This window comes from Orycteropus afer, unplaced genomic scaffold, assembly GCF_000298275.1.
Source record: "Orycteropus afer afer isolate SDZICR_OR568_19922 unplaced genomic scaffold, OryAfe1.0 scaffold00213, whole genome shotgun sequence".
Taxonomy (NCBI): domain Eukaryota; kingdom Metazoa; phylum Chordata; class Mammalia; order Tubulidentata; family Orycteropodidae; genus Orycteropus; species Orycteropus afer.
This window is the reverse complement of record NW_006921800.1, coordinates 4,014,809-4,041,929: the sequence shown is the minus strand read 5'-3', so window position 1 is coordinate 4,041,929 and position 27,121 is coordinate 4,014,809. Positions and strand designations below refer to the sequence as shown.

Here is a 27,121-nt window from a genome sequence, read left to right as displayed (position 1 = left end):
AAACAGGGAATCATTTTAGCTAGGAAAGGAAAAGAAACTGACTGGGCTTACTCTGAAATCAGTCAGTCTGAAATCTAGATAACATAATAATGCTATACAATTAAGTCTAATTTCTTAAATATGAGAAAAATGAAGTTTGTTAGTTAAAAACAAAAAAAATCCTGGACAAAGCAAACTAGCCCTCCCTAGATTTGGGGAGAATTCATCTCACCATTAATTATCACCTAATGCGAGTAGTTATGGTATTTAGGTAATGAACACTGTGTTTCAGTAAGAAGATGGGGACTGGAGAATTGCTGAGACATTAGGCATATCCTTTAACTTCATGGACCATCAGTTACGTCACCTTGAAAGGGTAATAATAATATTGGTACAGTGAAACTTGTGAGAGCTGGAATTTGAAGGGGTTGTCTTATTTTTCTGGGTCTCAAAAGTTTTCTGCCTTTGACAGGGTACAGTCTTACCACTTTTCTATTCCTTTCTATATGTGGAAAGTGTTTGCATTTTTCTCTATGACAGTTTCCACCTTTTGCAAGTTTTACAGTAACACCACCTTGCAATGACAGTAGTATCCTGTAGAGTCTCTATGAAAAAAGAGAAAATGTTTTTTCTAAATAAACAAAAACACTTATATTGGTTTAATAAAGATGTAACTAGGCAATTATGCTCATTTGTACTGTTGTGTGCCATCGAATTTTAAGGACAACGTTTCCCTGGGGTTTAAAGCCTTTAGAACACCTAAGTAGTTTCTAGTCCTAACTGTATGAGAATAAGCCAAGGAGGAGGACAGTTGGAGGCTTTGTAAGTGAATACTTCCCTCTCCCTTCAGTTCCCATGGGCTGGCAGCAGTTGATTTCACTACCTCAGATTTGTAGTTAGTTGCTTGAAGGAGTGTTGGTAGTGTAGTAGTTAAAGCATTTGGCTGCTAACCAAAAGGTTAGTGGTTCGAACCCACTAGTGACTTCGAGGGAGGCAGATGAGGCAATCTGCTTCCATAAAGATTTATAGCTTTGGAAACCCAATGGGGGCAGTTCTACTCTGCTCTAAAAGGGTGGTAATGAGTTGGAACCAACTCCAACGCAACCACAGTGGGCTTGGGCTTGCCACCTGCCTGGAGTCAGTTTTGTCTTAGCTGATTTCTTTTTTGGGGGTTGGGGGTAGAGGGCAGCTTAGGTGGGGGTAGTTGCTAGAATTTCTTTATCTTTGGATTTGACCATCCTGGTTTTATTGTTTTGTATTATGCACTTCACCTTTCTTTCTTCTTTTTTTAACATGAGGCATTTTCTTAGAGGTATAGAAACTGTATCGAAACCAATGTTTTATAGTTCCAGTGCATCTTCGGAGACAGGGCAGTTTACTGGTGGTCCTTCTAGAGGTTCTCCTGGAATAGAAGGGAAGAAAAGTTCACGAAGACTGTTCAAGGGCAGGCTATTTTATTTACATTTCTCAGAGTGAAACATTTGGCTGCTAACCAAAAGGTAAGCAGTTCAATTCCACCAGCTGCTCCCTGGGAGGAAGATGTGGCAATCTTCGTCCACAAAGATTTAGAGCGTTGGAAATCCAGTGGGGGTGGCTATGATTCGGAATTGACTTGTTGGCAGTGGGTTTTTAGGGTAACAAAGACTTAAAGAGGACCAATCCCTGCACAACCATCTGTAGATGGAGGAGGAGGGCGGGCGCTCTAGTCCTCTTTAGCAGTTTGCCTGGTGTAGGGAAGTATAGTGCGACTTCTCAACTGCCTGCCACCCACTGACGCTCCTCTGCGGGTGAATAGGAGCGAAGGTCGGGAGCCGAGGGGCTGCAGAGCACAGCAGGGCGGCAAGCTTCCCATGGGTCAGGAACACCGGCGACTGGAGAGGAGTCCTACACGGGGCTTCCCCAGCTAAGGTGGCCAGGGGAGCGGGCACGCTGCAGCCAAGTGGGACATTCCGTAGCTTCTCCACCCTCCTCCCACCGCACTCCCCACAGCCATGGGCGCCCCGCCCCCCTCGGCCTTATAGAGGGCCGGGGCACCTCAGCACGGTTCCGAGCGACCGGCTTTCCAGAGCGGACGTTGGCCGCCTGCGCTGCCGGACAGCCCTGGCGCCGCCGCAGCCGAAGCCAAAGTAGCGGAGCGCAGCGGTGGCAACGCCCCGCACCATGGAGGGCAGGCCAGCCCCAGCCCCTGCCCCAGCCCGAGTTGTCGCCGGCCTCTGCCGCCGCCCGCTCAGCATCTGCCAGCTCCCGCTACAGCTCTCCCAGAGTCCTGTTCTCACTTCGAAGCCCACCTGAAGGAGACCCGGAGCTGCACCCGTCTCAACTCTTCCTATCCAAGCATGTGGGCGCCAAGCAACCTCACGAATTCCCCGGGACCCCGCGGGGAGTGCGGCTCTGTGTCCGTGGCCTTCCCGATCACCATGTTGATCACCGGCTTCGTGGGCAACGCGCTGGCCATGCTGCTGGTGTCGCGGAGCTACCGGCGCCGCGAGAGCAAGCGCAAGAAGTCTTTCCTGCTGTGCATCGGCTGGCTGGCTCTCACTGACCTGGTCGGGCAGGTGCTCACCACCCCGGTGGTGATCGTCGTGTACCTGTCCAAGCAGCGCTGGGAACAGCTCGATCCGTCGGGGCAGCTATGCACCTTCTTCGGTCTGACCATGACTGTCTTCGGGCTATCTTCGCTCTTCATCGCCAGCGCCATGGCCGTCGAGCGGGCGCTGGCCATCCGGGCGCCGCACTGGTACGCCAGCCACATGAAAACACGCGCCACGCGCGCGGTGCTTTTTGGCGTGTGGCTGGCCGTGCTCACCTTCGCCCTGCTGCCTGTGCTGGGCGTGGGCCAGTACACAGTCCAGTGGCCCGGGACATGGTGCTTCATCAGCACCGGGGGAGGGGGCAACGGCACTAGCTCCGGGGACAACAGGGGCAACCTTTTCTTTGCCTCCACCTTTGCCTTCCTGGGGCTCTCAGCGCTGGCCATCACCTTCGCCTGCAACCTGGCCACCATTAAGGCTCTGGTGTCTCGCTGCCGGGCCAAGGCCACAGCGTCACAGTCCAGTGCTCAGTGGGGCCGGATCACGACGGAGACGGCCATCCAGCTCATGGGGATTATGTGCGTGCTGTCGGTCTGCTGGTCGCCGCTGCTGGTAGGTAGTTCAGGGCTACTGGGAAGTTGGGGTAGGCATGCGCCCCGACAGGAAATGGAGACTTCTGGAAGTGGCGGCTCTTGCAGTGTGTTTGCAGTCTTGCAGCATTGGAGAGTTATGTTGGGACCTAACAGCCCAAGCGCTTCAAAGTTGAACTCCTCACTTACTTTCTGAGTACTTTCTTTGTGCTAGACATCCCATTAGGCGCCGGATAGGCAAATATAGAAACCACAGGGCTGTTATCCACCAGACGCTCTTATTCTAACCGGGAAGGGGAGAAAGAGACCCAAATTTTCTTTAAGGGCAAGTGCAAAGATAAGAGATTTGCCCTGTGTGCTCTGGAAACAGAATGGCGATGATAACTGAGGCTTAATGCTATGGTTTTTCTCGTTATTTCGAACCCTTCTCACTCGCCCAGGTGATTTTCCATCCATAGAAGTAGAAGTACCGTACCTGTGACCCCAGACCGTCATAGCCCTTACACAGCTTCTGAGCCATTGCCCTCTCCCCCTGGGTGGGCAGAGGTGACCTTCTTTCTGTGCTCTATTGGAAGCAGAAGAGAGAACGCCTTGAGCCGCTGCAGCCATCCCCAGCCTCCGGCCTCCCCTCCCTCTCCCCTCTATGAAGTGCTTGAACCTGACAGTCAGTAAGCCTCCTGTTGGTGGATAACTCTCTGTGGTCAGCGCTTGCTTGCTTTCCCTTGTTGCCATTAAGGATCTGGGCCAGGTCACAACTAATCCTGGGATAGAAGGTACAGGTTTATTCATTTCTCAGGTCCCCAGGCCAGTGCACCTCCTGTGAACAAGTGGTGTTTCACTGGTTTCTTATCCTTGCCCAGACACCTCCCTGTTATAAGGTATTTTAGAAGTTTTCCTCTGTGGTGCTTTTAAGTAAAGATTTCTGTGGTTAAGTGCCATTTACCAATTCTTGGTGAATGGGTGTTTATTTGGGTCCCAGGCAGCCTACCTTAAAAGGCAGCTGTTGCCTTGAAAATTATAATCACTTGTAGATGATTACAATTGAACCTGGAAATGTTTTAGACATCTGTGGAAACTCATGACACAGTCCTCAGAACTGACCAACTGTAGTTTTTAATCTCTTGCATTTTAAATATGTAGCTTTACCCTCTCCTCCCATTTGCCAAAACAGAATTTGAGAATACCTGTATTTAAATGGTGTGGTACATTTAGAGCATGAGCTTTGGCTCCAAGTCAGTGAAGTGTAGAGACAAGGAGAGTAGTACAGGTGGCTGTGTGGTCATAGTCCTGTGTTCCAGGAGCTAGAACTCAGGCTGATGTCATCGCATGGCTTATCAAAAATAAACTTTAGATATGTTTACTTCTGCGGTTGAAGAATGGGGTTTGTAGGGGCCAAACAGTAGGAAAACAAGTGTTCTATTTCACTGAAGGATGCTAGCTTTGTACTTCAGTGGTAGAATGCTCACTCCCAAGCAGGAGACCCTAGTTGCATTCCCAGCCAATATACCTCATGTCAAGCCACCATCACTCTGTCTGCGGAGGCTTGCATGTTGCCCTGATGCTGAGCAGGTTTCAGTGGAGTTTGAGGACAAATACAGACTAGGAAGAAGATCTGCTTTTATAAATCAGCAGGTGAAAACCCTGTGGATCACAACCATCAGATCTGCAACCAATCATGGGATGGCTCAGAACCAAGCAGCATTTCCTTCTGTTGTGCATAATGTCCCTGTGAGTGGGAGTGACTGGACGGCAGCTAACAATAGCAACTGCACAAGTGTAGTAATTAATGTAAACTTTTAAAGATAACCTGGATTTTTCACAACTGCCATTTGAGCCCCACACCTTTGAGTTTCTCTAGCACAGGATTTACACTGTAGGGGAAAAAAATACAGTTCAATCGTATGAATACAATGCATACTCACACAGCCAATCAGATTTATATATATATATATATATATATATATATAATATATTTAATAATATATAATATTATAAACAACAGAGTGTATTTTATTTAGAAATTTTAGATTTGATGCCACGAGCATGGTAGCCTTAGGAAGAATTTAGATACTGAGAATTGTAATGTAGGATGACCAAATTCACTTACACTCTTAAGAAACACTATACTTGGAACTAGTCTTATTTAATTTCAATTAATATATGCATTCAAATACTATTTATTGGTTTGCAACATTTTCTCAGCCACTTTATTGATTTGGTTTTCATAAAAAAACATTAAAGTTGAAACAAACTCAACATGTAATAATACTGGAGAAAAGAAATCTGGTTTCCAAAATTTCTTTTAAAACTGAAAGAAATGCTTTTATTTTGTTTTATGCAGCACTGAAATTAAATCTCCAAATATCTTCAAAAGGATCTATAGCACAAAATTGGAATTGTTTCAAAGGAAAGAAACTGGCAAAACCACTTTCTTAATAGTTTAGGGAATTGTGAGAATCAAAACTTAGAGAATTGAAGTTAGTTAACTTAGTGAATTGAATTTTCAATATATTAATGTTAATGGGAAAGATCATTTTAATACTTAAAAAAAAAAAAAAAAGCGTTGGGCTGCTAACCAGAAGGTCAGCGGTTCAAACTCACCAGCTGCTCCTTAGGAGAAAGATGTGGCAGTCTACTTCTGTAAAGATTTACAGCCTTGGAAATCCTATGGGGCAGTACTACTCTGTGGTAATCACTCTAAGTGATAAATCACTCGATAGCAGCGGGTTATGGGGAAAATGTCTCCTATTAGCTTTTGTTGAATTGGGCATAGGATACTAATCTAATTATTCTAACTTTTTACTTAAAAGGACCCTTGTTGTTGTTCTGTGCCGTCGAGTCGGCCCCAACTCATAGCGACCCCTCCTTGGGTTTCCGAGGCAGTATCACTATAGAAGTAGGATTGCCCAGCCTTCCTTCTGAGGAGTGGCTGGTGGGTTTGAACCGCCAGCCATCTGGTTAGCAGGCAAGTATCTTAGCCACTATGCTACCAGAGCTCCCAAAAGGACCCTTGGCATATCTTATCTTTGAAGACAATCATTACCATAATAACTTTAGCTATTGCTGCTAGAAAACTTAATTGAACAAAAATACCATAATGAGAATGTGTCCCAAATGTTAAAGTTGCCAACACATAAATAACAGAGATTTATAGTGCAAACAAAAGTTGTTTTTTATTTCTTTTTTCACAGAAACTTTCTAAAATACAATATGAGATATGACATTAAAGGAGAATATAAGGGGATACGATGTCACAATGATAGACAATGTACAGTTCTCATCCACAGTTTCTGAGAGGCACCAAATAGCCATTCTGTTGGAATCAGTTAACTGACTGGGCAATGCAGTCTATTAAAATTGTTATTGTTGCTATTTTTTTTTTTTAATGAAGCATGCTCACCAAATGTTCTAGTTATTTTGGCATGATATATAGGTTTCCAGAAACAAGATTAACTTTAGTTTGTTGCTCACAAGAAGCCATGAGTACATTTTGTACTTTTGTAAACCTAGCGCTCTCCAAATGGGGTTAGTCCTACAGCTATCTTTAAAATAGTAAATACAGACATAGCTATAAACATGAAAAATGAGGTATGGGCAGACCCAGGATATGAAAGAGATCCATTCCTAACTGTGTCTTTAAGAATTTGTAGGTAAGTCAGAACAGGTGCATATGATTCTAATTCTAATTTAGCCTTACTTTAGTGAAATGGAAGTTTAGACCTTTTCAGTGATTTAAAGGCTATATAATTCAGCAAAGTGATTGTGATGAAGAATTTATTGTGAGGAGTTGGTTCAGTGATTCTAAAGTGAGGGAAAATTTACAGTGTTTCTTATCCACATACTTGAAACAAGATGAAAGCAGCCTTAGAAATTTTTGCCTGTAATCTTGAGCCAGAAAATTCCTGGTTCAATATCCACAGAAGCAATCAGGATATTTCAATTCAAGAAAATGATGCACAATACAGTTTCTGTTTTTTTTTTTTTTTAATATCAGGAATCTCATATATTTTGACTGATAAAATTTACCCTTAATATGCCACAAGTGGTAGATACCTGTTATAGATGATTTTGTAGATGTAATGCTCTTGTAAACTCACTGCTGTCAAGTTTTTTCTGACTCACAGTGACCCTTCCTTGGGTTTCCAAGCTGGTAGCTCTATGGAAGTAGATTGCCCAGTCTTCCTTCCAAGAAGTGACTGGTGGGTTTGAACCGCCAGCCTTCTGGTTAGCAGTTAGATGCCTTAGGCACTATGCCACCAGAGCTCATATAAATATTATTAAATTGCTAATCTTCTCTGCTAATAAATCATTGCCATATTTAGAATTTTGCTTCAGTAGAAAGGATTAAAAATGTGAATCAGGACTATAGGGAAAATCTTCTATAATTTATTTTTCATAAGAATTGAGATTATTCAGAATTCTTTACATTTTGGGGTTTACCATAATATATCATTTTAAGCACTGTGAAAGGGACATCAAATAAGCTTGTTAAAAACTGGCCAAAGCATTATAATCTATTCAGGGAAGTAGAGAAGCAGAATTTTCTCATTTATGAAGAAAGAATTAGAGACAAACACAAGATAGGATAATGCGTTGGCTCTCAGAAAAAAAGAATCTATCTGAATTTGTCAGAATAGGCTTCCAGGAGGAGTCCTAGGGTGGTCCGAATTGTTACCTTTTGGCTGCTAACCAAAAGGTTGGACGTTTGAGTCCACCCAGAGCCAGCTCCAGAGAAAGACCTGGAGGTCTACTCCTGAAATACAGCCCTGGAAACCCTATGGAGCACAGTTCCACTCTGACACAGATAGGGTCACTATGAGTCAGAGTGAAATCCCCCTCCCCCCCAAAAAAAATGCAGGAGAGCTTCCAGGGAGATGTGGGATGGCAGAGCTAGACCCCACGCATAGTTGAGAGAAAGCATGTACCCAAGAAGCCTTTCTGAGACAGAGCATGCACACTAGAATGATGGGAAGAATGGTTTGAAATAGTTTGTGAGACAGACTGAGGTAGTTAGTCCCTGAATGACAGTATGAGAACTGTATACTTTGACAGTAGGCCACAGAACCCGTTTGGGGTTTTTGAATAGGAGAAAGAATTTTAAAAAGATTGCAATGATTACAGTGTGTGGATAGATTGGGGCTGGGAAATGAGAAAATGTGATCAGTTATGACTTGCTTTTATAGGACAGTTAGGATCTTAGGGTAGAGATGAGTCAGAGAAGGAAAAGTAAGAGGAAACTAGTGTTATTAGAAATGGGAGATGTAAAGATTTAAAAATTGATTCAACAGGCATTTATTGAGCATCTATAATGTCCCTTGCACTGTGGAAAATATTTTCACATACATTATCTCATTTAACTGCATCCTATAAGATTGCCACTGTTATCTACATCATTCAGAGGAGGAACTGGAGTATAAAATATCCGAGTTTAAAGTTTGCTTCTTTATTTAGCTTAGCTAGAGGCCAGCATTCAATCCCAACTTTGCATAACTGGGTTATATATCCTTTTATGTGTAAAGTGCAGAAGTGGCACTAGTAGATATCTAAGTTATTTTTCCATTTACATTATTCTAAGATTCTCTTTTTTGAAAGAATCAGGTTCAATTAACCAAAATGTACCATATGAAAGGAGGATGGTTTGATCAACTGAATGGCTTTTAGACATGGTACATTTGGGATAATGGTGTATCGTTGCTGTTGTGTGCTGCCCAGTTAATTTCAACTCATACCAACCTTATATGACAAAGTAGATATGCCCCATAGGGTTTCCTAGGGTATATTATTAAGGTTTTCATAGGTTCAGTTTTATGGGAATGACACTCAAGAATATGTACTACAAATATTTGTGACAGACTATTTTTCATCCAGGAAAATAGTCTGGTGGCATAGTGCCTAAGGCATTTGACTGCTAACCAGAAGGCTGGCGATTCAAACCCACCTGCCACTCCTTGGAAGGAAAATTGAACAATCTACTTTTGTAGTGATACCACCTTGGAAACCCAAGGAGGGGTCGCTATGGGTCAGATCCGACTCAATGACAGTGAGTCTTTTTTTTTTTTTTTTTTTTTAATTTTTTGTCTGGGATTGGTAGGTGAGGGATGGTGGGTGCCATGTTTTCATTCTCAGTTCTACACCACAACTTCAAGGAAGTAGTGGTGGGAAGTCTTCTCTAAAACACCTTACACTGGTATGACATTTTCATAATGTACAGTGTTGCACATTTATCTCATTCATGCCTCACATTCTGATTAAGATCTACAGCTGTGACATATCAAGTTCTGACTCACTCGTTCTCTTTTATTTCTTATCTTAGAGGCAAGTAGAACGTTTGTATTTCAACTCCTGCCACACTTTGCAGGAGTTTCTAGAAGGCCTCTCAAGTCTATCTTTTTCCAGAAAATTTCAACTTTCATAGGTTAAAGAGGATAATCAAAGGAGCTTCGTTTTGCTTGAGGTCCCACTTACATCTCATCCCCTAAATATATGTTAACATTTTTTAGTAAACATAGTATTTATTCTTATACAGAAATGTCAGCTGGATAACTGTAACTCTTTTAATGAGAGTGACACACACACACACACACAGCACTGTAGAGTAGAAGTGCTTTGTGACTTCATGCAGACTGCTCTTTATACTCAGAACAGTTCTCTCTCTAGTTTTCCACTTTCCAATACACTCCTCAGTCATTCAATATTTGCCAAGCAAATTTGGATTGGCTAGTGTCACCAGTTTAAGTCATTCTCAGAGAATCCTTCCTTGATTCTTATTAGCTCTGGTTGGATTCTCTATTCTTTGCTTCTATAGAGCCCTGCACTTCTCTGTCATAGTCTGAGATGCACTTCATTGGACACATTGGTTAATTATCTTCCTATTCTCTTAGAGCCCCTGTGGGTAGATAGGATATCTGTCTTGTGCATTATTCTTTTCCTCAGAGCTATCATAATTGGCTACCACACAGTGCTCAATACATGCTTATTGACTGAAAACCTGAGAATCAGAAGGTAAGGTGTGGTTCCAGTTACATAAGATATTAATTTAGTTGTGTGACCTTAGATAATTCACTTGCTTTATGAACTATTTCCTTTTTTGCTATTATAGAAATAACATATACACAGCCCACTTCGCTGGATCATAATGAAAAGCAACATGATAAATTATGTGAAAATAATTGTGAGGTGTACAGTGCTATGAAATGTTTTATTACTGAGCCACTTAGCAAGTTGGAAATATTCCTTCCATATTGAAATTTTTTTCTAATATTTTACTGGATAATAATGTTGATCACATGGACTGTTTTACCCAGAAAAATGAAGAAAAGGGGCAAGTGATTAGCTTTAATTCACTAGCAAAATATGTGGTGGAGAATACAACTTTTTAAAAAATAAAATAAGAAAATAATAAATCACATGTGCATAAATTTTTACAAGGTTTGGTAATTCTTCCCCCTCCTATCTCTATAACATATTCTCTTAACCCTTGAATCTGTTCCCCCTTGCAAGTCGTAGTTAGCTTGTTAAATCTGGAAAATGTTAGATCCTGTCTCTTCTTCCCCATAATCTGGATTAAATGGATTATTTCCATTGCCTCTAGAATAAACTCTCACCCTTGTAGAAAGGAATGTAAAGTACGATATTTCACAATCTGCTCCCAAACTACTTTTTTACTTCACTCTTCCCTCTACCTTCTGTCCCTGCTGCTCCGGTTCTAAGGCTGTATATTATGCACTGGTCTTATAAACAGTGTTCTTTAAGTACACTATGTGCTCTGAAGGTCTCTGTCATTGGTCTAGAATGCTCTTCTCCTCCATAGCTATTGGAAGGGGAGGAGTCATCTTCTGTGCCAAGCTATGCCACTCCCCACTAAAACAGTCATTCCTTTGTTCTAGAATTCTCCATGGGTTGGGCCCACATCCTCTCATGCCAGCTCTTTCCAGTCAGGGTCTTCTTCCTGTTGTTCTTTGTGTGCACAGACCTGTCCTTCAGTAAATGTTTGAATTGAAGTAATCACGTGTGTAGTTATTGCCTAGGTCAGGTCATTCTGGAAGCACCTTGAGGGGAAAGCCTGCACCTCAGTGGTCTTTATCCCTTTACAGGTGATCAGAAATATTGAGACTGAACTGAATCTCTGCCACTTACAGCCCAGAGCTGAATTTATATGACCCTAAATCAGACTGAGCATAGTGGCTCAGGCACTTACTGCTAACCAGAAGGCTGGCGGTTCAAACCCGCCAGCCACTCCTCGGAAGGAAGATGGGGCAATCTACTTCCGCAGTGATACTGCCTAGGAAACCCACGGAGGGGTCGCTATGAGTCGGGGGCCGACTCGACGGCACACAACAACAACAACAACAACAAATCAGACTGAAGCATGAGAAACTTAGAGTTTGATCTCACAGAGTGTGACCAGGTCTTGTTGTTGCTGTTGCTGTTGCTGGGTGTCATCAAGTTGATTTTTAACTCATAGCAACTGCATATGTCAGAGTAGAATTGCCCCACAGGGTTTTCTAGGCTGTAATCTTTATGCAAGCAGATAGCCAAATCTCTCTTTCATGGAACCACTGGGTTTAAACAACTAACCTCTCCATTAGCAGCCAAACACTTACTCTTCGTGCCACCAGAGCTCCGACTAGGTCTTGACAAGGCATTGATATTATTTGCATCTGAAGAATAGCACAAGTTGTTATTTTCTCAATTGGTGGCTGTCCCTGACAATCTCTTGGACATTATTTATAAGAAGGATATTTCAGTGACTGATTGTGGTGCCTTTTCCAAATCTGTATTTCACCAGTACTGGTTTTATTATAGGTATTTAAAGAACCATAGATCTAAAAATGAAAAATGGTGGGTAAGAAGCAAGAAAAGGCTTGATTATTCACACCTTCATTCTATTAGAAGAAGGGAAATTAGCCACCAATTTAGGAAAAAGTCAAATAATACATGCATAGGAGTTCTTGAGTGGTGCAAACGGTTCATGGGCTCAGCTGCTAACTGAAAGGTTGGCAGTTTGGGTCCACCAAGAGGTACCTTGGAAGAAAGGCTTGGTGATCCATGTCATAAATGTTGGTCACTGAAAAACTCTATGGAACTATGGGGATGCCATGAGTCAAAATTAACTTGATGACAGCTGATAAATCTTGCATGAAATAATATTGTTGTTTGTTGTTATGTACCATCCAGTTAAATCTTACTCATAGAGACCCCTTCTTGAGTTTCCGAGGCGGTATCACTATGAAAGTAGATTGCCCAACCTTCCTTCCAAGGAGTTGCTGGTGGTTTTGAACCCCCAGACTTCTGGTTAGCAGTCAAGTGCCTTAGGCACTATGCTACTAGATGAAATAATATTAGTATTTTAAAAATATTCTTGGTAATAAAAAACAAAACATCATTTTGGAGCTGAAAACCTATTTATTTTAAGCAATTATGGATCAAAAAAATAATCAAGTGTAGTTTTAAAAACATACTTTTTACTGATCCTTTTCATGTTTCCTGGAGGAAATCTGTATATCTTTGTCTTTCTTTCAGAGTAGTTAGTAGATATCATTTGTTACAGTTGAAAATGTGGTTCTTGGTAGTATGATTCATGAAAATTTGAAAATACCAGCATTTTTTTAATGTTGAAAACAATGGAAAAAAGATTGTAAAAGAGAAGATGCATTTTGAGAATTCACAAGGCCAGTAAGGTTTATATTGAAATACTGTCCTGATGACATACTTCTGATAACTTACTGCTACTGACTACCTGGTTTGAGTGGGGCTCTGGAGATCACACATATTCAGCATTTCCCCACATAGATGGGTGGCTCAACAGCCCCTAACCCATCAAGGGAAATTTAGTGACCAAATGACCCCTAATTTGTGAACACTACTCTGTTTCATGAAAACAACAAAATCAACAAAGAAAACAAAGGAGTGCCACAAAAAGAATAGCACCGAAGCAAGAGCCTGGGTTTTGGGCTTAGTTTTGCCACCATGTAATAGAAGTCCCTTTATCTTGCTGGCCTTCCTTCTCCTCATCATTGAGATAAAATGATTATCAACTCTAATCTCCTTTTCAATTCTGACTTCCTGTGCTTCTGGGACATACTAAATGTGTGGGGGAAACACCCAAAGAATTTTTAAAAGCTTGCAAATATATGTAAATGGACAAAGTAGATGACTCATGTTTAATGTAATCATTCCATAATTATTTATTGAGTGCTTGCTATGTGCCTACCATTGCTCACCTTGGTGTTACAGTGGTGACCTGGACTCACTTATAAGACTATACCAGTTGTACAGTTATGTAACTTAAGGGATCATCATTCACATTATATTCTATGTGAGTAGCACTCCTGAGAGACGAGTGATGTGGAACCAGTGCAACTGTATTTGATAGCCATGATGATAAGCAAAAAGACTCATTACCAACCTGTGTTATGCAGACAGCACAACTTGGCTTGCTGAAAGTGAAGATGACTTGAAGCACTTACTGATAAAGATTAAAGACAATTCTGCAGTATGGATTACACCTCAACATAAAGAAAACAAAAGTCCTCACAACTGCACCAATAAGCAGCATCATGATAAAAGGAGAAAAGACAGAAGTCATCAAAGATTTCATATTACTTGGATCCAGAATCAACATTATTGGAAGCAGCAGTCAAGAAATCAGATATTGTATAGCACTGGGCAAATCTGCTGCAAAATACCTCTTTAAAGTGCTGAAGAGCAAAGATGTCTCTTTGGAGACTGTTGTTGTTGTTGTTGTTATGTGCTATCAAGTTGGATCCGACTCATAGCGACCCCTCCTTGGGTTTCTGAGGCAGTATCACTACTGAAGTAAATTGCCCCATCTTCCTTCCAAGGAGTGGCTGGTGGGTTTGAACCGCCAGCGTTCTGGTTAGCAGTCAAGTGCCTTTAGACACGACGCTACCAGAGCTCCTCTTTGGAGACTAAGGTACCCCTAACCCAAGCCATGATGTTTTCAATCACCTCATATGCATGTGAAAGGTGGACAATGAATAAGGAAGACTGAAGAATTGATGCTTTTGAGTTTTAGAAGAATACTGAAAGTCCCATGGACTGCCAGAAGAACTAACAAATCTATCCTGGAAGAAGTGCAGTTCAAATGCTCCTTGGAAGTGAGAATGGCCAGACTTCATCTCACCTACTTTGGTCATGTTGTGAGAAAGCACCATTCCTTGGAGAAGGGTATCATGCTTGGTAAAGTGGAGGGTCAGTGAAAAATGGGAAGACCCTCAATGAGTTAGATTGATACAGTGGCTGTAACAATGGGCTCAGGTATAGCAAGGATTGTGAGGCTGGTGCAGGACCAGGGAGTGTTTCTTTCTGTTGTACATGGGGTCACCGTGAGTCGGAGCTGACTCAACGGCACCTAATAACAACAACTGTCCTTCATGAAGCTTTTGGTCTCCTAAGGTAGATAGACAGTAAATAAATAATCATTCCAATAAATAAATGTAACCATTTTAATGGGTTATTACTGCTCTGCCTGCCACAGTGTTGTTGCTATAGACTGGCCCTATCTGGGCTGAAGGGCAGTGCTGGTCCACTGATGCTGTGACTCTCCTGGTAGAACATGCCCCTACTCAGGGTGTCTATGCTTGGACTCCATCATAGGTGAACATATTGGTTCACACCCATAATTCCAGCTGTAATTACACAGAGTGCAGCCACTGTGCTAGGGTATATAGTGCCAGAAAGGCTCCTGGCCTTAGGTTTCAACTGTTCTGAAACCAGTCCTCCTTATGTGTCTTTAGGTTCTGGGCTGTACTCAGATCATGCCTGACACATTTGCCTTTCCTTCTGTCTTGGTTCTAAAGAAATACAACAAGTGGATGGCCTAACAAACAGGGATTTATTCTCTTACACTTCAGGAGGCTAGAGGTCCAAGTTCAAAGTGCCAGCTCTAGGGACTGGGTGAAGACCCCTTGATCTAGGGCTTTAGCTCTCTGCCTCCTGTGCTAGGCCCACTAGAACTGGAGGCTTTTCTGACTCACACAACTGCTGGCTGCTGAGCCTGACAAAGCCAAGATCGACAGGTAAGATGAACATTCCCATGATAGGCATGCAAGACGTCAGACCACTGGTTCAAGTCCAGGAAAAAGCCGGAGATCATCAGGCAACATGGCAGGCCAAGACTCAGCCGCAGGCAGAGTTCAGATGTGCCTAAAGCTATACCTTCCTCAAAGCTTCCTCATATGTGCTGGAAGCAGGCCACACCCTGAAGGCAACTAATTAGCTGCTCACAGCAGATTCCACCATAGAGTTGATTCCAGTCTCATCATGGGAAATAACTTCATCCAGCTGCTAAGCACTCAAAACCATGGCCCAGCCAAGTTGACACAACCTTAACTACCACACCTTCCAATGAATTTTCTTTTAAGACTTTTCATATCTTTCCATCCTGTGAATGTGTCCAAAGCTACTCATCTCCAAATGTCTTGCCTTTAAATCTTGGGAAGAAGTGGTTAGTTTCTTAGCCTCTTCTTTCCCAGTAGGCACTAGGCTCCATAAGCTTGATGGTCTACCTCTTCCCAAATGACCAGCAACATATAAACCAGGAGGTTTTTATGTGATTTCCTTGGTATATCTCACAACATTCAACTCACTCTACATTTACCAAAACAACTGTCTTACTTCTGTAATGTCTGCTCCAGTGCAACTTAATCTGTTCACTTACACATCACTAAAACAATGAATATGTTATGAAGGCAAGAAAAAAACTGTTTTTGGAGAATGTCTAAGAGGCTCACTCTTGATGCGTTGGTAAGAAGTGTGGATAGTTAGGGAGAGCCTTTGAGAAAATGCACTTTATTATGAGCCTTTAAAGATGAGATCTTTAGGAAGAAAGAGCAGTGTGTGAACACATCGTTACAGGAAAGAACTAGAAGCATTGGAGGGACTGAAAGAAGTCCAGGTAGATGGATTTAAGTGATTAAAAAGGGAGAGCAGCTTCAAGGTGAGGCTGGAGAGATAGGCAGGAGCCAGATATTGCAGAATCTTGTCATTTTTGTTTGAGAGTTTAGATTTTTATCTTAATTACAATGAAAAGGAACTAAAAGCTTTAGATGATGGAGTTATTTGATCAGTTTTATGTATTAAAACGATGTCTCAGGTTGCCTCCAATCTATAGATTGGAAAGGGTGGGACATCAGACCTCTGCAGTCCTGAGGGGATGAGGAAAAACTTCCTGGAATTCCTATTTTAAGTGTTGTCTTACAAGAGGGAAAGAACAGAGCTTTCATAGAATGGGGTGGGCAGGGGGTGGGGGTTCTGTGCAGAGGCATAGAGAAAAAACTGAGCCATCTTTGCTGGGAATGGTAAGTAGATCTGTTGTCACTGGAGTATAATTGAGACTACTGAGAAATATTATGAGCAAAATGGAAATTGAAGGATGAGAAAGGGTAGACTGCCTTAAAAATTAGGAATAAGAATTTATATTCTTATTGTTTTTCTTTACTTTTGTTTCATATTTTTAAAGTAAGAGAGCTCACATTATAAAATTTCTGGATTTATAAAGATCATTTAGTAAATCAGCTCATCTAATGTTTTATCTCTTCCTAGAATATCCTTGGCCAAATTACTTAAGCTTTGCTTTAGTTTTGTTTACAGGAATTTCATTACTTTCTCTAGTGCACAATTATTTTCTTAGAGCCAAGCATTGTTTTGGCTCTTTTTCACACATAATTTTCTTTATTTCTTACAACAAACATGAAATAAGTAGTAGTATTATTTCACCATATTGCAGATAATGAAGAAACTAAAGCTGAAAGAGGTTGAGTGATTTATTCAAAGTAATAGAGCTAGTAAGTGATAGAGATGGGATTCAAAGGCTAAGCTGTTTCTCCCATGCTATGATGCCTCAGATAAGCCCAGTTTATCTTGGTTTGTTCTTTCTATCAGAAAAAAAAAAAAAAATGTTGCTTATTTTGATTGAGCTGGAGTCTGTCTTCCCTTTAGCTTCCATCCGTTGATGCTAAGGGAACACTGCATGATTTAAGGGAGCTCTGGTGGCATAGTGCCTAAGGCATTTGACTGCTAACCAGAAGGATGGTGGTTCAAACCCACCAGCTGATCCTTGGAAGGAAGTTTGGGCAATCTACTTCTATAGTGATACCACCTGAGAAACCCAAGGAGGGGTCGCTATGGATCAAATCCAACTTGACGGCAGTGAGTTTGTTTTTTGTTTGGCTTATATGGAACAATACTAAATTTAAATGGAGACCACTTTTATTTGTAGGAACAATACTAAATTTAAATAGAGACCACTTTTATTTGTAAAGTTGTATTTTGCTATAATTCTATGATATGTATCAAGGAGTTCCACTAAGATAATGATCAGGAGTATAACATGACATTATCTTGACAATATCAGAGAAAGGAGCCATGATTTATTAACTTATTTGTTGTTGTTGTTGTTGTTTGCAATCGAGTCGGCCCCGACTCATAGTGACCCCTCCTTGGGTTTCCGAGGCAGTATCACTACGGAAGTAGGATTGCCCAACCTTCCTTCCGAGGAGTGGCTGGTGGGTTTGAACCGCCAGCCTTCTGGTGAGCAGTCAAGTGCCTTAGGCACTATGCTACCAGAGCTCCTATTAACTTATTTAATAGACTTTTATTGAATATTATTTGTGTTTCAGGTACTGTACCACAACCTGATTGAACAATGGCATGGCCCTTGTTCTCAAGGAATGTGTTGCCTACAGAATAATTTCCAGGAGAATCTTGAGGCTGTGACTGAATAAAACATTATTTTCCATTGCCAATTTTGAATATAGGAACAAATTTGGCATCTATTTAGAATTTATTTATCCATTTATACATTCAGTGAATGTGTATTGAGCACTTACTATGTATCAGGCGCTGTTCTAGGTGCTGGAGATGCAGTGGGGAATGACACAAATGAGCTTCCTGCTCTTAGGGAACTTGCATTCTAGTAGAAGGATAAAGTCAATAAACAAAATAATGAACTGGAAGACAGATGTGATAAATGCTGTTAAGAAAATAAAGCATTATGATGTGATTGAGAAAGTCTGGAGAACTTTTGTAGATTGGATAGTCAGGGAAGATATCTCTGAGAGATAATATTTAAGCTAGGGAAGAACCAGTCATGAACAATTGGAGGAAGAGAATTCCAGGCAGAAGGAACAGCAAAGGTCCTCACTTGGTGTAGTTAAGGGTTCAAAAGAAGACCAGGGTGGCTGAGACTGAAGTAAAATAAAAAATCAGGGTTGCAGGGAAGGTATTGATGTAAAATGAGGTCAGAGAGGACTTTGGAGACAAATGATGTAAAACCATACTAAAGATTTCAATATTATTTTAAGAGAACCACTGGAAATTTTGATGCAGGGACTTGATATTACTGCATTTATGCATTTAAAAGATCTTTCTGGTAGCTCTGTGGAGAATGGATTGCAGGAAGGCAAGAGTGGGAGCAGGGAGACTAGTTAGAAGGCTTTCACAGTAATTCAACTGCCAGAAGACAGCTAGAATTGAGAGGAAGTGGGACATGTTTATGAAGTGTTTTGGCGAGAGTTCACAAAATGTTCCAAAACGTCTCTAACTCCTGTCCTGTGTCTCTGACAGAAGTAGAACCCTCCCTTCCTCTCTTGGAGTTCTGGTAGTGTGTTAGTCAGTTGTTAGAGAGAAACTTCAGGAGTTTATTGAATTGTGCATACAAGTCTTTTCATTTGTCTCCCTAAGAAGGAAGTGACTGCTCCAAGTTTACAGAGCTAGTAACGGGCAGAGTTAAGATGTAAGTTCTATCTAGTAAATGCTTTTTTTTTTTTTTTTCCTTCTGAAACATGAGTCAGAACAGTCAGGCAGAGATACAAAAGTTAGCAATGTATACTGATGAAATAAGAGGATGTCATAAGAATAATGATCCCTATTTAGAAGAAGATCCAGACCAACTTAATTTTCATGCCAGGTTTCAGAAGGAATTTTAGTTTGTTGTGGTTGTTCCTGTTAAAATAGCTCCCATGATTGTTTGTCTCTTCTTGCACTAAACTATGGGAGCAATTTTGAGATTCATATTGCCTACTTTCAAAATTGGGATTTTTTTAGTTGCAAACTAACTTAAAAAAAAAAGGAGAGAGATAAGGGAACTGATTGATTGACATAAATTTTAAGAGTGTCAGGAGTGGCTGTAATCTTATGGATTACCGAAGCCAAGATCTTCTGTGTCTCTCACTTTAGCTTCTTACCACGTATCATAATGCCTCCCTCATTCAGGCCTTGCTTTTAAGGAATCCACCTAAGACGTAGCTTTGCAGCTCATTGGCCTCATCCTGTGCTCTTTTCCGAAGCTCTAAGTTAATTGATTTGTATTTATAACTCACATGTGGGGTTTCAGTTGCAATAAAATTAAATACAATAAAATATTTCATCAAGGATTGTGAGGATGGTGCACAACCAGGCAGTGTTTCATTCTGTTCTATGTAGGGCCACTATGAGTTGCAGTCAACTCAACGGCACCTAACAACAATAACAAAATATGTCAGTGAATATGTCATCTTGAAGCACTGTTTCAATATCATATATCATAGATACTGTATTCTTTCTAAGGGGCCCTGGTGGTTAAAGTTCTTGGCTATTAACCAAAAGGTTGGCAGTTCAAATCCAACAGCCACTCCCTGGGAGAAAGATGCGCAGTCTGCTTCCATAAACACTTATAGCCGTGGAAAGCCTATGGAGCAGTTCTACTGTATCCTATGGGATTGCTATAAATTGGAATTAACTTGATGGCAGTGTTTTATTATTATTATTATTATTCTCTCTTCTTTAATTTTTACTTTGTTTTATGAATACAAGAAATAGTCATAGAGTATCAGGGCCCCACTTCATCTTCAAAGACTAATACAAGTTTTGTTAAGCCATGATTAAAGATTTAGATTCAGGGAGTTTGGCAAAGTGTGTTAAGCATGCAATGCGAGGTTTACAGTGTAAGGTTCCAAAGGTTCAAAAACACAACATTAATACCATGGTGAGGGGACTGGAAAAGGAGAAAGAAGTTCATTCTTGGTTCTTCCATAAAGGGTGAGTTGTGGTTTTAGTTTGACGTTAATCTGGCAACTAATTTTCTCTTTATAAATCAGCAGCTGTGCCAATAACAAACATACTGGGTGGCGAAATTTTGAATTTTTGATGGTAATAATTTCCTCCAAGTATAAACTTAAGGTTTGCCTGGCTCCAGAAGTATATTTCTCAGTAATAGCTTTTGTTCTGTAAAAGACATTAGAGAACATTTTGAAAATGTGTTTTCTAGCATCTGTTTCTAATTAAATTATGCTGAAGATCAACTTTAGGAAAAATGGAAACCTTTCAAAATATCTTCTGACTTCAGAGCTATGGTCTCCTCCCTAAGTTGGTTCTTGGTCACAAACAAAAGAATCTTACAAAGGGTTTATATTCAAAGGATCTTGGAGTTTCCACAGTGTCAATAGGAAGCTGGTAGACCAGGCTTGAAAATCAGGGAGGGGCCAGGTTGTTTTGTGTGCTGAGGCTCAGGCCACACGGCCAAGTTCTTGCTGCAGAACAGTTGCTGCATGCTGCTGGAATGACTCTGGCATCTCAGTACTCCCTCCTTTCACGTCACTCAAGATTCAGAGTCCTGAGAGCAAATGTCTGACTGTTCTAGCTTGGATTATTTACCCTCTTGCTGTACCAAGCTGTCAATAGAGGAAGAATCAGGTGCCTCTGGCATCTGGTTTCTGGAGTGTGAGGTGATAGTGGAAAATAAGTGCTGAGATTTCTCTCCCAGCCAGCCCACAGAGAAAAAAAGAGTTCTCCCAAACTGGGGTATTACTAATAAGAAGTGGGAGCTTATTTGTTGCTGTCTTAAAAATGTTATGACAGTAAGGTATCTTTCAAGTGTGTATTTGTGTGTGTGTGTGTGTGTGTCTGTTCATGTATATATATATATATATATATATATATATATATATATTTATGTATTAAAAGATGAAATGGCAGAAAAACTGATAATCAGGAAGTTGAAGAGATCTGAGAGAAAAAAGAGAGAGCAAAAGGACTTCTATTTCTTGGATGCCTACTATGTATAGGCACTTGAGAATTATTATGTTAAACCCTTTATATATATTATCTAAGTTAATCTTTTCAAAAATTTATGAGCTCAGTAATCTTCAACCCCAGTTTTCAGTTGCACATACTAAGGTTCAAAAGATTACACAGAGAAGTAGTGTCAGATGGAGGCATAGTCAGACATTTCATAATATTCCTCTTATAACAAAGATTCAAGAAAACAAGTGAGTAAGATATAGATGATGACTATGGAACCCTGATCATCAAAGACAAGTCTGAAGAATTGGATCAAGTGCCAAGTGGAAGGAGAGACTGTACAAAAACAGTGGACATGGAGAAGTATGATCACTGGAACGCTGTCAGACAAAACTGCACAGTGTGGCCATATTGAGACAAAGCAAGCAGCATCCCCAACTAAAACCCTCATTGCCTGGTGCAGACAAACAAGAGTGATTATGCACCACATCAGAGCCAGGCAGGAGTGTCCCCGACCCTACGGAAGTTGAGTGAGTTCACCTCACCCACCCCATCCTGCCAAACCTCTCACCCATTTGCCCCCTGCACATGATCTCAGTCCAGCAGCATCCACCAGTATTCTGTCCCTAGATTTGGGGGTCCAAGGACTGGTGCTTGCCCCTTTGCTCAGCCACTCATACTAGGGACCTGCAGACTGGTGGTGCCAGACTCTCTGCCTAGCCACTGCCACTGGGCTCCCATAGAAGAGTGACATCCCTTCTGCACACCCAACTGTGCTGGGAGCCCATGAACTGGGATGTGCCTGTTCCTATGCCTAACCACCCATGACAGAATCCCAGACTAGTGGCACCTCTTATTCATTTTCCTTCTAGCCACCTCTGCTGGGGATCCAAGGACTGGTGACACATTATCATAACACCTACTGGGCAGGGGCAAACCCTTCTAGTGGGCACCTGTGAACTGGTGACCCTCCCCCCTTTATCACCACCCCTGCAACCAGAGGCTTGTGCTCACTCTGACCACCCCAGGCATTCCTGCCCACCCAGGACAATTGGTGAGAGTTTCCATACATCTCACCCAGTGACTAATGACTGGGCACCCTTGCCCTGACTACTTGGCAACCAGCAGTGCACACCCAGAACTTCCAACCTAGTGACTAATGAGAATGCTCCCTGAACCCACCACAGATGACCAGGTGAACAGGCACATCACCTCACCAGAAACGTCGGCTATGCCCTCACCTGCCCCACAAGATCAGTGAACAGAGATCTGTGCTTGCACACCCAGCTGCTGCCCTACTCACTCAAAGACAGGTAGTGAGATTTCCAGTGCAGCCAAACTAGTGACTAGAGTCATAAGCATGCCCTGCCTACTCAGATATATAAAAATAAGACAAAACAAAAAATCAGGAATGCAGTAAACAAACATACAATAAATAAATAAAATAACACCTTAACACTTAGGAGACAACTGACAATACCAAATCACATAGAGAAGCAGGGCAAGATAGCTCCAGCAAGTGACCAAAATAGGGAACCAGAAAACCTACTGAAGAAAGAAATAGTAATGGAACTACCTGATAAAGAATGCAAACAATTAAATATAAGGTTCTTCAAGAGATCTAGAAAGAGATCAAGGAAAACAGAGAAAACTAAGGAAAACACAGACAAAGCAATGGAAGAATTCAAGAAAACAACATAGGAACAAAAATGATCAAATAAATAGACATTTAGAAACCACACAAAAAACAGCAACTAGAAATCCAAAAGATTAACTGCAAAATTTGAGAAATAGACAATCAATTAAAAAGATATAGGAGCAGAATTGAATCAATGACGACTGGATCAGCGAATTAGAAGAGGAATCTCTTAACATCAGTTTGTTTGAGAAAGATCAGAAAAAAGAATGAAGAAAGCCTAAGAATTAAGCGGGACACTATCAAGACAAAAAATTATGTGTAGTTGGATACCAGAATAGGAGGAAGCAAAAACAACAACAACAACAAGAAATACTACAGAGAGAAGTGCCAAAGATCTGCTTGCAGAAAACTTCCAAAATATCATGAAAGATGATAAGATATCCATTCAAGAAGTTCAACAGATAGACCCCAAAAGAAAGCCATGTCATAATCAAACTGACCAAAACCAAAGACAAAGTAAGAATCCTGAGAGCAGTTTGGGAAAATGAATAGTTACCAACAAAGGGGAACCAATAAGACTAAACTCTAATTACTCAGTCAAAACCATGCAGACAAGAAGGCAATGGGCTGACATATACAAAACCTTACAAGAAAAACATTGCCAATCAACAATTATATAACCAGCAAAATTATCTTTCAAATAAGATAGCAAAATTAAGACAGTTCCAAATAAATAGAATGAAAGAGATCTGTAAAAACCAGACCAACCTTACAAGAAATATTAAAGGGAGTCCTTCTGATAGAAAGCCAACCCATCAGATGATGACCTGTGAAGATGATGCAGGACAAGCATCAGCCATATGCCAACCCAGATAAATAATTCTCAAAAATAAAACAGAGCTAAAAGATTGAAAACAGAGAATCAGAAATGTCAGTAAATGATGACAATGTCCAAACAAAGAGGGGAACTATATGGTGTAGAACTTTCATATGAAGAGGAAATCAAAGAAATATCAAGAAATTAAATAATGCTTTAAACTTCGGAGGATAAAGATAAATTTCAAGGTAACCAAAAAGAAATTTAGCAAATTTACTCATCAAAATAAAAAAGAGAAATGTAAAGACTCAATAAACTCAAAATCAGCAACAGTGATAGAAAGGAAAGGAAAATATATAACCAAAAAGATCTCAGCACATTAAACAATTAAAATAGAAAATTAAACAGAAGAAAGTGTCAACACCATATGCACACACACACACAAGTGCAACAAAATTACAGCAGTAAAATCAAAACTATTGTAATCATACTGAATGTAAATGGCTTAAATGAATTAGTAAAGAGACAGAGAGTGTCAGAATGAATTAAAAAACATGATCCATCAATATACTATCTACAAAGACACACAGTATGGGATAGTGTATGAGAGTACACCCACAAGTGTGTGTGTGTGTATACACACACACACAGATAGAGAGAGAGAGATGTGCGGCAGAGGATATTTCTATGTACATATTTGTATGTGTTGCAAATATAGCCATGTATATTTTAGAACATACAGGGGGCAGATATGGAAACTTCTTAGCCATAACCAAACATTTTGAGGGAATGAGTCACTGGGCTTGGGGGTTTAGGATCTTATTCTCAAGGAACATCTAGGTCAATTGACTTAATATAGTACATAGAGACAATGTTCTACATTCTACTTTGGTGAGTAGTGGCTGGAGACTTAAAAGCATGTGAGCAGCTATCTTAGATGGCTATTGGTTTCTCCTTGTCTGGAGCAAAGAAGAGTGAAGAAAATCAAAGACTGAAAGAAACAATAGTCCAGAGGTCTAATGGACTGCATGAACCAGTCTCTGCTAGCCTGAGACCAGAAGAACCAAAGGATGCCTACCTTCTACTCTGATTGGGATCACTGTAGATGATCCTGGACAGAGTAGGAGAAAAATACAGAACAAAATTCAGATAACAAAAAGACCAGAATTAGTAGTCAGATAGAGACTATGGCCCTTAGACGTCTTCATACCTGGAACTGAACCCACTCCTGATGATCACCATTTAGCTAAACAATTGTTGTTGTTGTTAACATACAAAAATCAGTTGGATTCCTCTACACCAGCAAAGAGATTGCTGAAAAATAAATGAGGAAATCAATACCATTTACAAAACTACCAAAACAATTAAATACTTGGGAATAAATCTTACCAGGGATTTATTTGGTACAAAAGACCTGTACAAAGAAAATGACAAAACACTACTTCAAGAAACCATAAGAGATCTGAGATCTACATAAATGGAATAACATACCATACTTGTGGATAGGAAGGTTGAACATTGTGAAAATGTCAATTCTACCCAAAGCAATCCATATATTCCATGCAATCCCAGTCCAGATCCCATCAACATTCTTTAAGGATATGGAAAAAACCAATCACTAATTTTATATGGAAAGGAAAGAAACCTCAGATAAGCAAACACTATTGAAGAAGAAGAACAAAGTAGGAGATCTCACACTCTTGGATCTCAAAACCTACTATATGGCCACAGTGGTCAAAACTGCCTGGTGTTGGTACAATGACAGACACATAGATCAATGGAATAGAATTGAGAACCCAGAAGTAGATCCATCAACCTATGGTTGGCTGATCTTTGACAAAGGGCTGAAATCCATTAAATGGGGAAAAGATTGTGGGTTTAACAAATAGTGCTGGCAAAACTGAATATACATTTGCAGAAAAATGAAACGATCTATACGTCACACCATACACAAAAACTAACTCCAGATGGATCAAAGACTTGAATGTGAAACCTAAAACTATAAAGTTCCTCAAGGAAAAAATAGGGGCAAATTTAGGAGCCCTAATATATGGCAGGGAGCACTGGAGCATAGTGCCTAAGGCATTTGAATGCTAACCAGAAGGCTGGTGGGTCAAACCCACCAGCCACTCCTTGGAAGGAAGGTTGGGCAATCTACTTCCATAGTGATACTGCCTTGGAAACCCAAGGAGGGGTCGCTATGAGACGGCTCCAACTCAGTGGCATAAAACAACAACAACAACAATATATGTCATAAATAGACTATCAACCATAACCCAAAATGCACAAACAGCACAAGATAAACTAGATGAATGGGACCTTCTAAACATTAAATTTTTATGTGCTTCCAAAGACTTCTCCAAAAGAGTAAAAAGAACCTAGATTGGAAAAAAACATTTGGCAATGATATATCTGACAAGAGACTTAGCTCTAAAATTTATATAAACACCAACCCCTCAATAACAAAAAGACAAATAATCCAATTAAAAAATGGACAGAATACGTGAAAGACACTTCACCAAACAGGATGTTCAGGTGGCCAACAAACACATGAAGAAATGCTCACAATCACTAGCCATTGTTATGTGCCATGGAGTTGTACCCGACTCATAGAGACCCCTCCTTGGGTTTCCAAGGCAGTATTACTACAAAAGTAGATTGCCCCATCTTCCTTCTGAGGAGTGGCTGGTGGGTTTGAACCGCCAGCCTTCTGGTTAACAGTCAAGTGCCTTAGCCACTATGAGAGATGCAAATCAAAACAATAATGAAATACCATCTTGCCCCAGCACTAGTAGAAAATTTCAATGAGACAGAAAGTAAATTCTGGCAAGGATGTGGAGAGATTGGGACTGTCATCCGCTGCTGGTGGGACGTCAAATGATTCAACTACTGTGGAAAGCAGTATGGTGATTCCTTAAAAAGTTTGAATTAGAAATACCATTTGACCTAGCCATTCCATTACTAGGTATATATTATCCTAAAGAAGTGAGAGCCAAAACCAAGAACAGATATATGCACACCCATGTTCATTGCAGCACTATTTCCAATAGAAAAAAGATGGAAACAACCTAGGTGACCATCAACAGAACAATGGATAAGCAAAGTATGGTACATACACACAATGGAATACTATGCAACCCTAAAAAATAATGTAGAATCTGCAAAACACTGCATAACGTGGATGAACTTGGAGGACCTTACACTGAGTGAAATGAGTCAGTCCCAGAAGGATAAATATTATATTAGTCTGTTATTGTAAAAAGTCAAGGAAAGGTTTATATATGGAAGGAAATTTTCTTTATTGGTTACTAGGGTTGGTGGGGAGAGGAAACATTGCTAGATAGGTAGAGACAAGTACTGATTTGGGTGAAGGGAAGGGCAATGTTCCAAATGTGAGTGATCAACACGGTGGCACTGAGGAAGAGAAAGACATAGAGAGGTGATGGGAGCTACAGACAACAAAGATGAACCCTTTTGCACATACAGTACTGCATTGTCAGTGATGGTAAACATTGATCTATGGGTGGATAGAAGGTTAGACAGG

At 40.7% G+C, this 27,121-nt stretch overlaps 1 protein-coding gene across 1 annotated transcript in view; it reads left to right on the top strand.

Moving 5' to 3' along the window:
* The first annotated feature begins 325 nt into the window (after nt 1–325).
* The window catches only part of PTGER3 (prostaglandin E receptor 3), a 58,491-nt gene continuing 31,695 nt past the window's right edge, over nt 326–27,121 (top strand). The window contains 3 exon segments of the mRNA XM_042781982.1: nt 326–355; nt 1,775–1,918; nt 2,001–3,122. Of these exon segments, the coding sequence (XP_042637916.1) occupies nt 326–355; nt 1,775–1,918; nt 2,001–3,122 (1,296 nt within the window).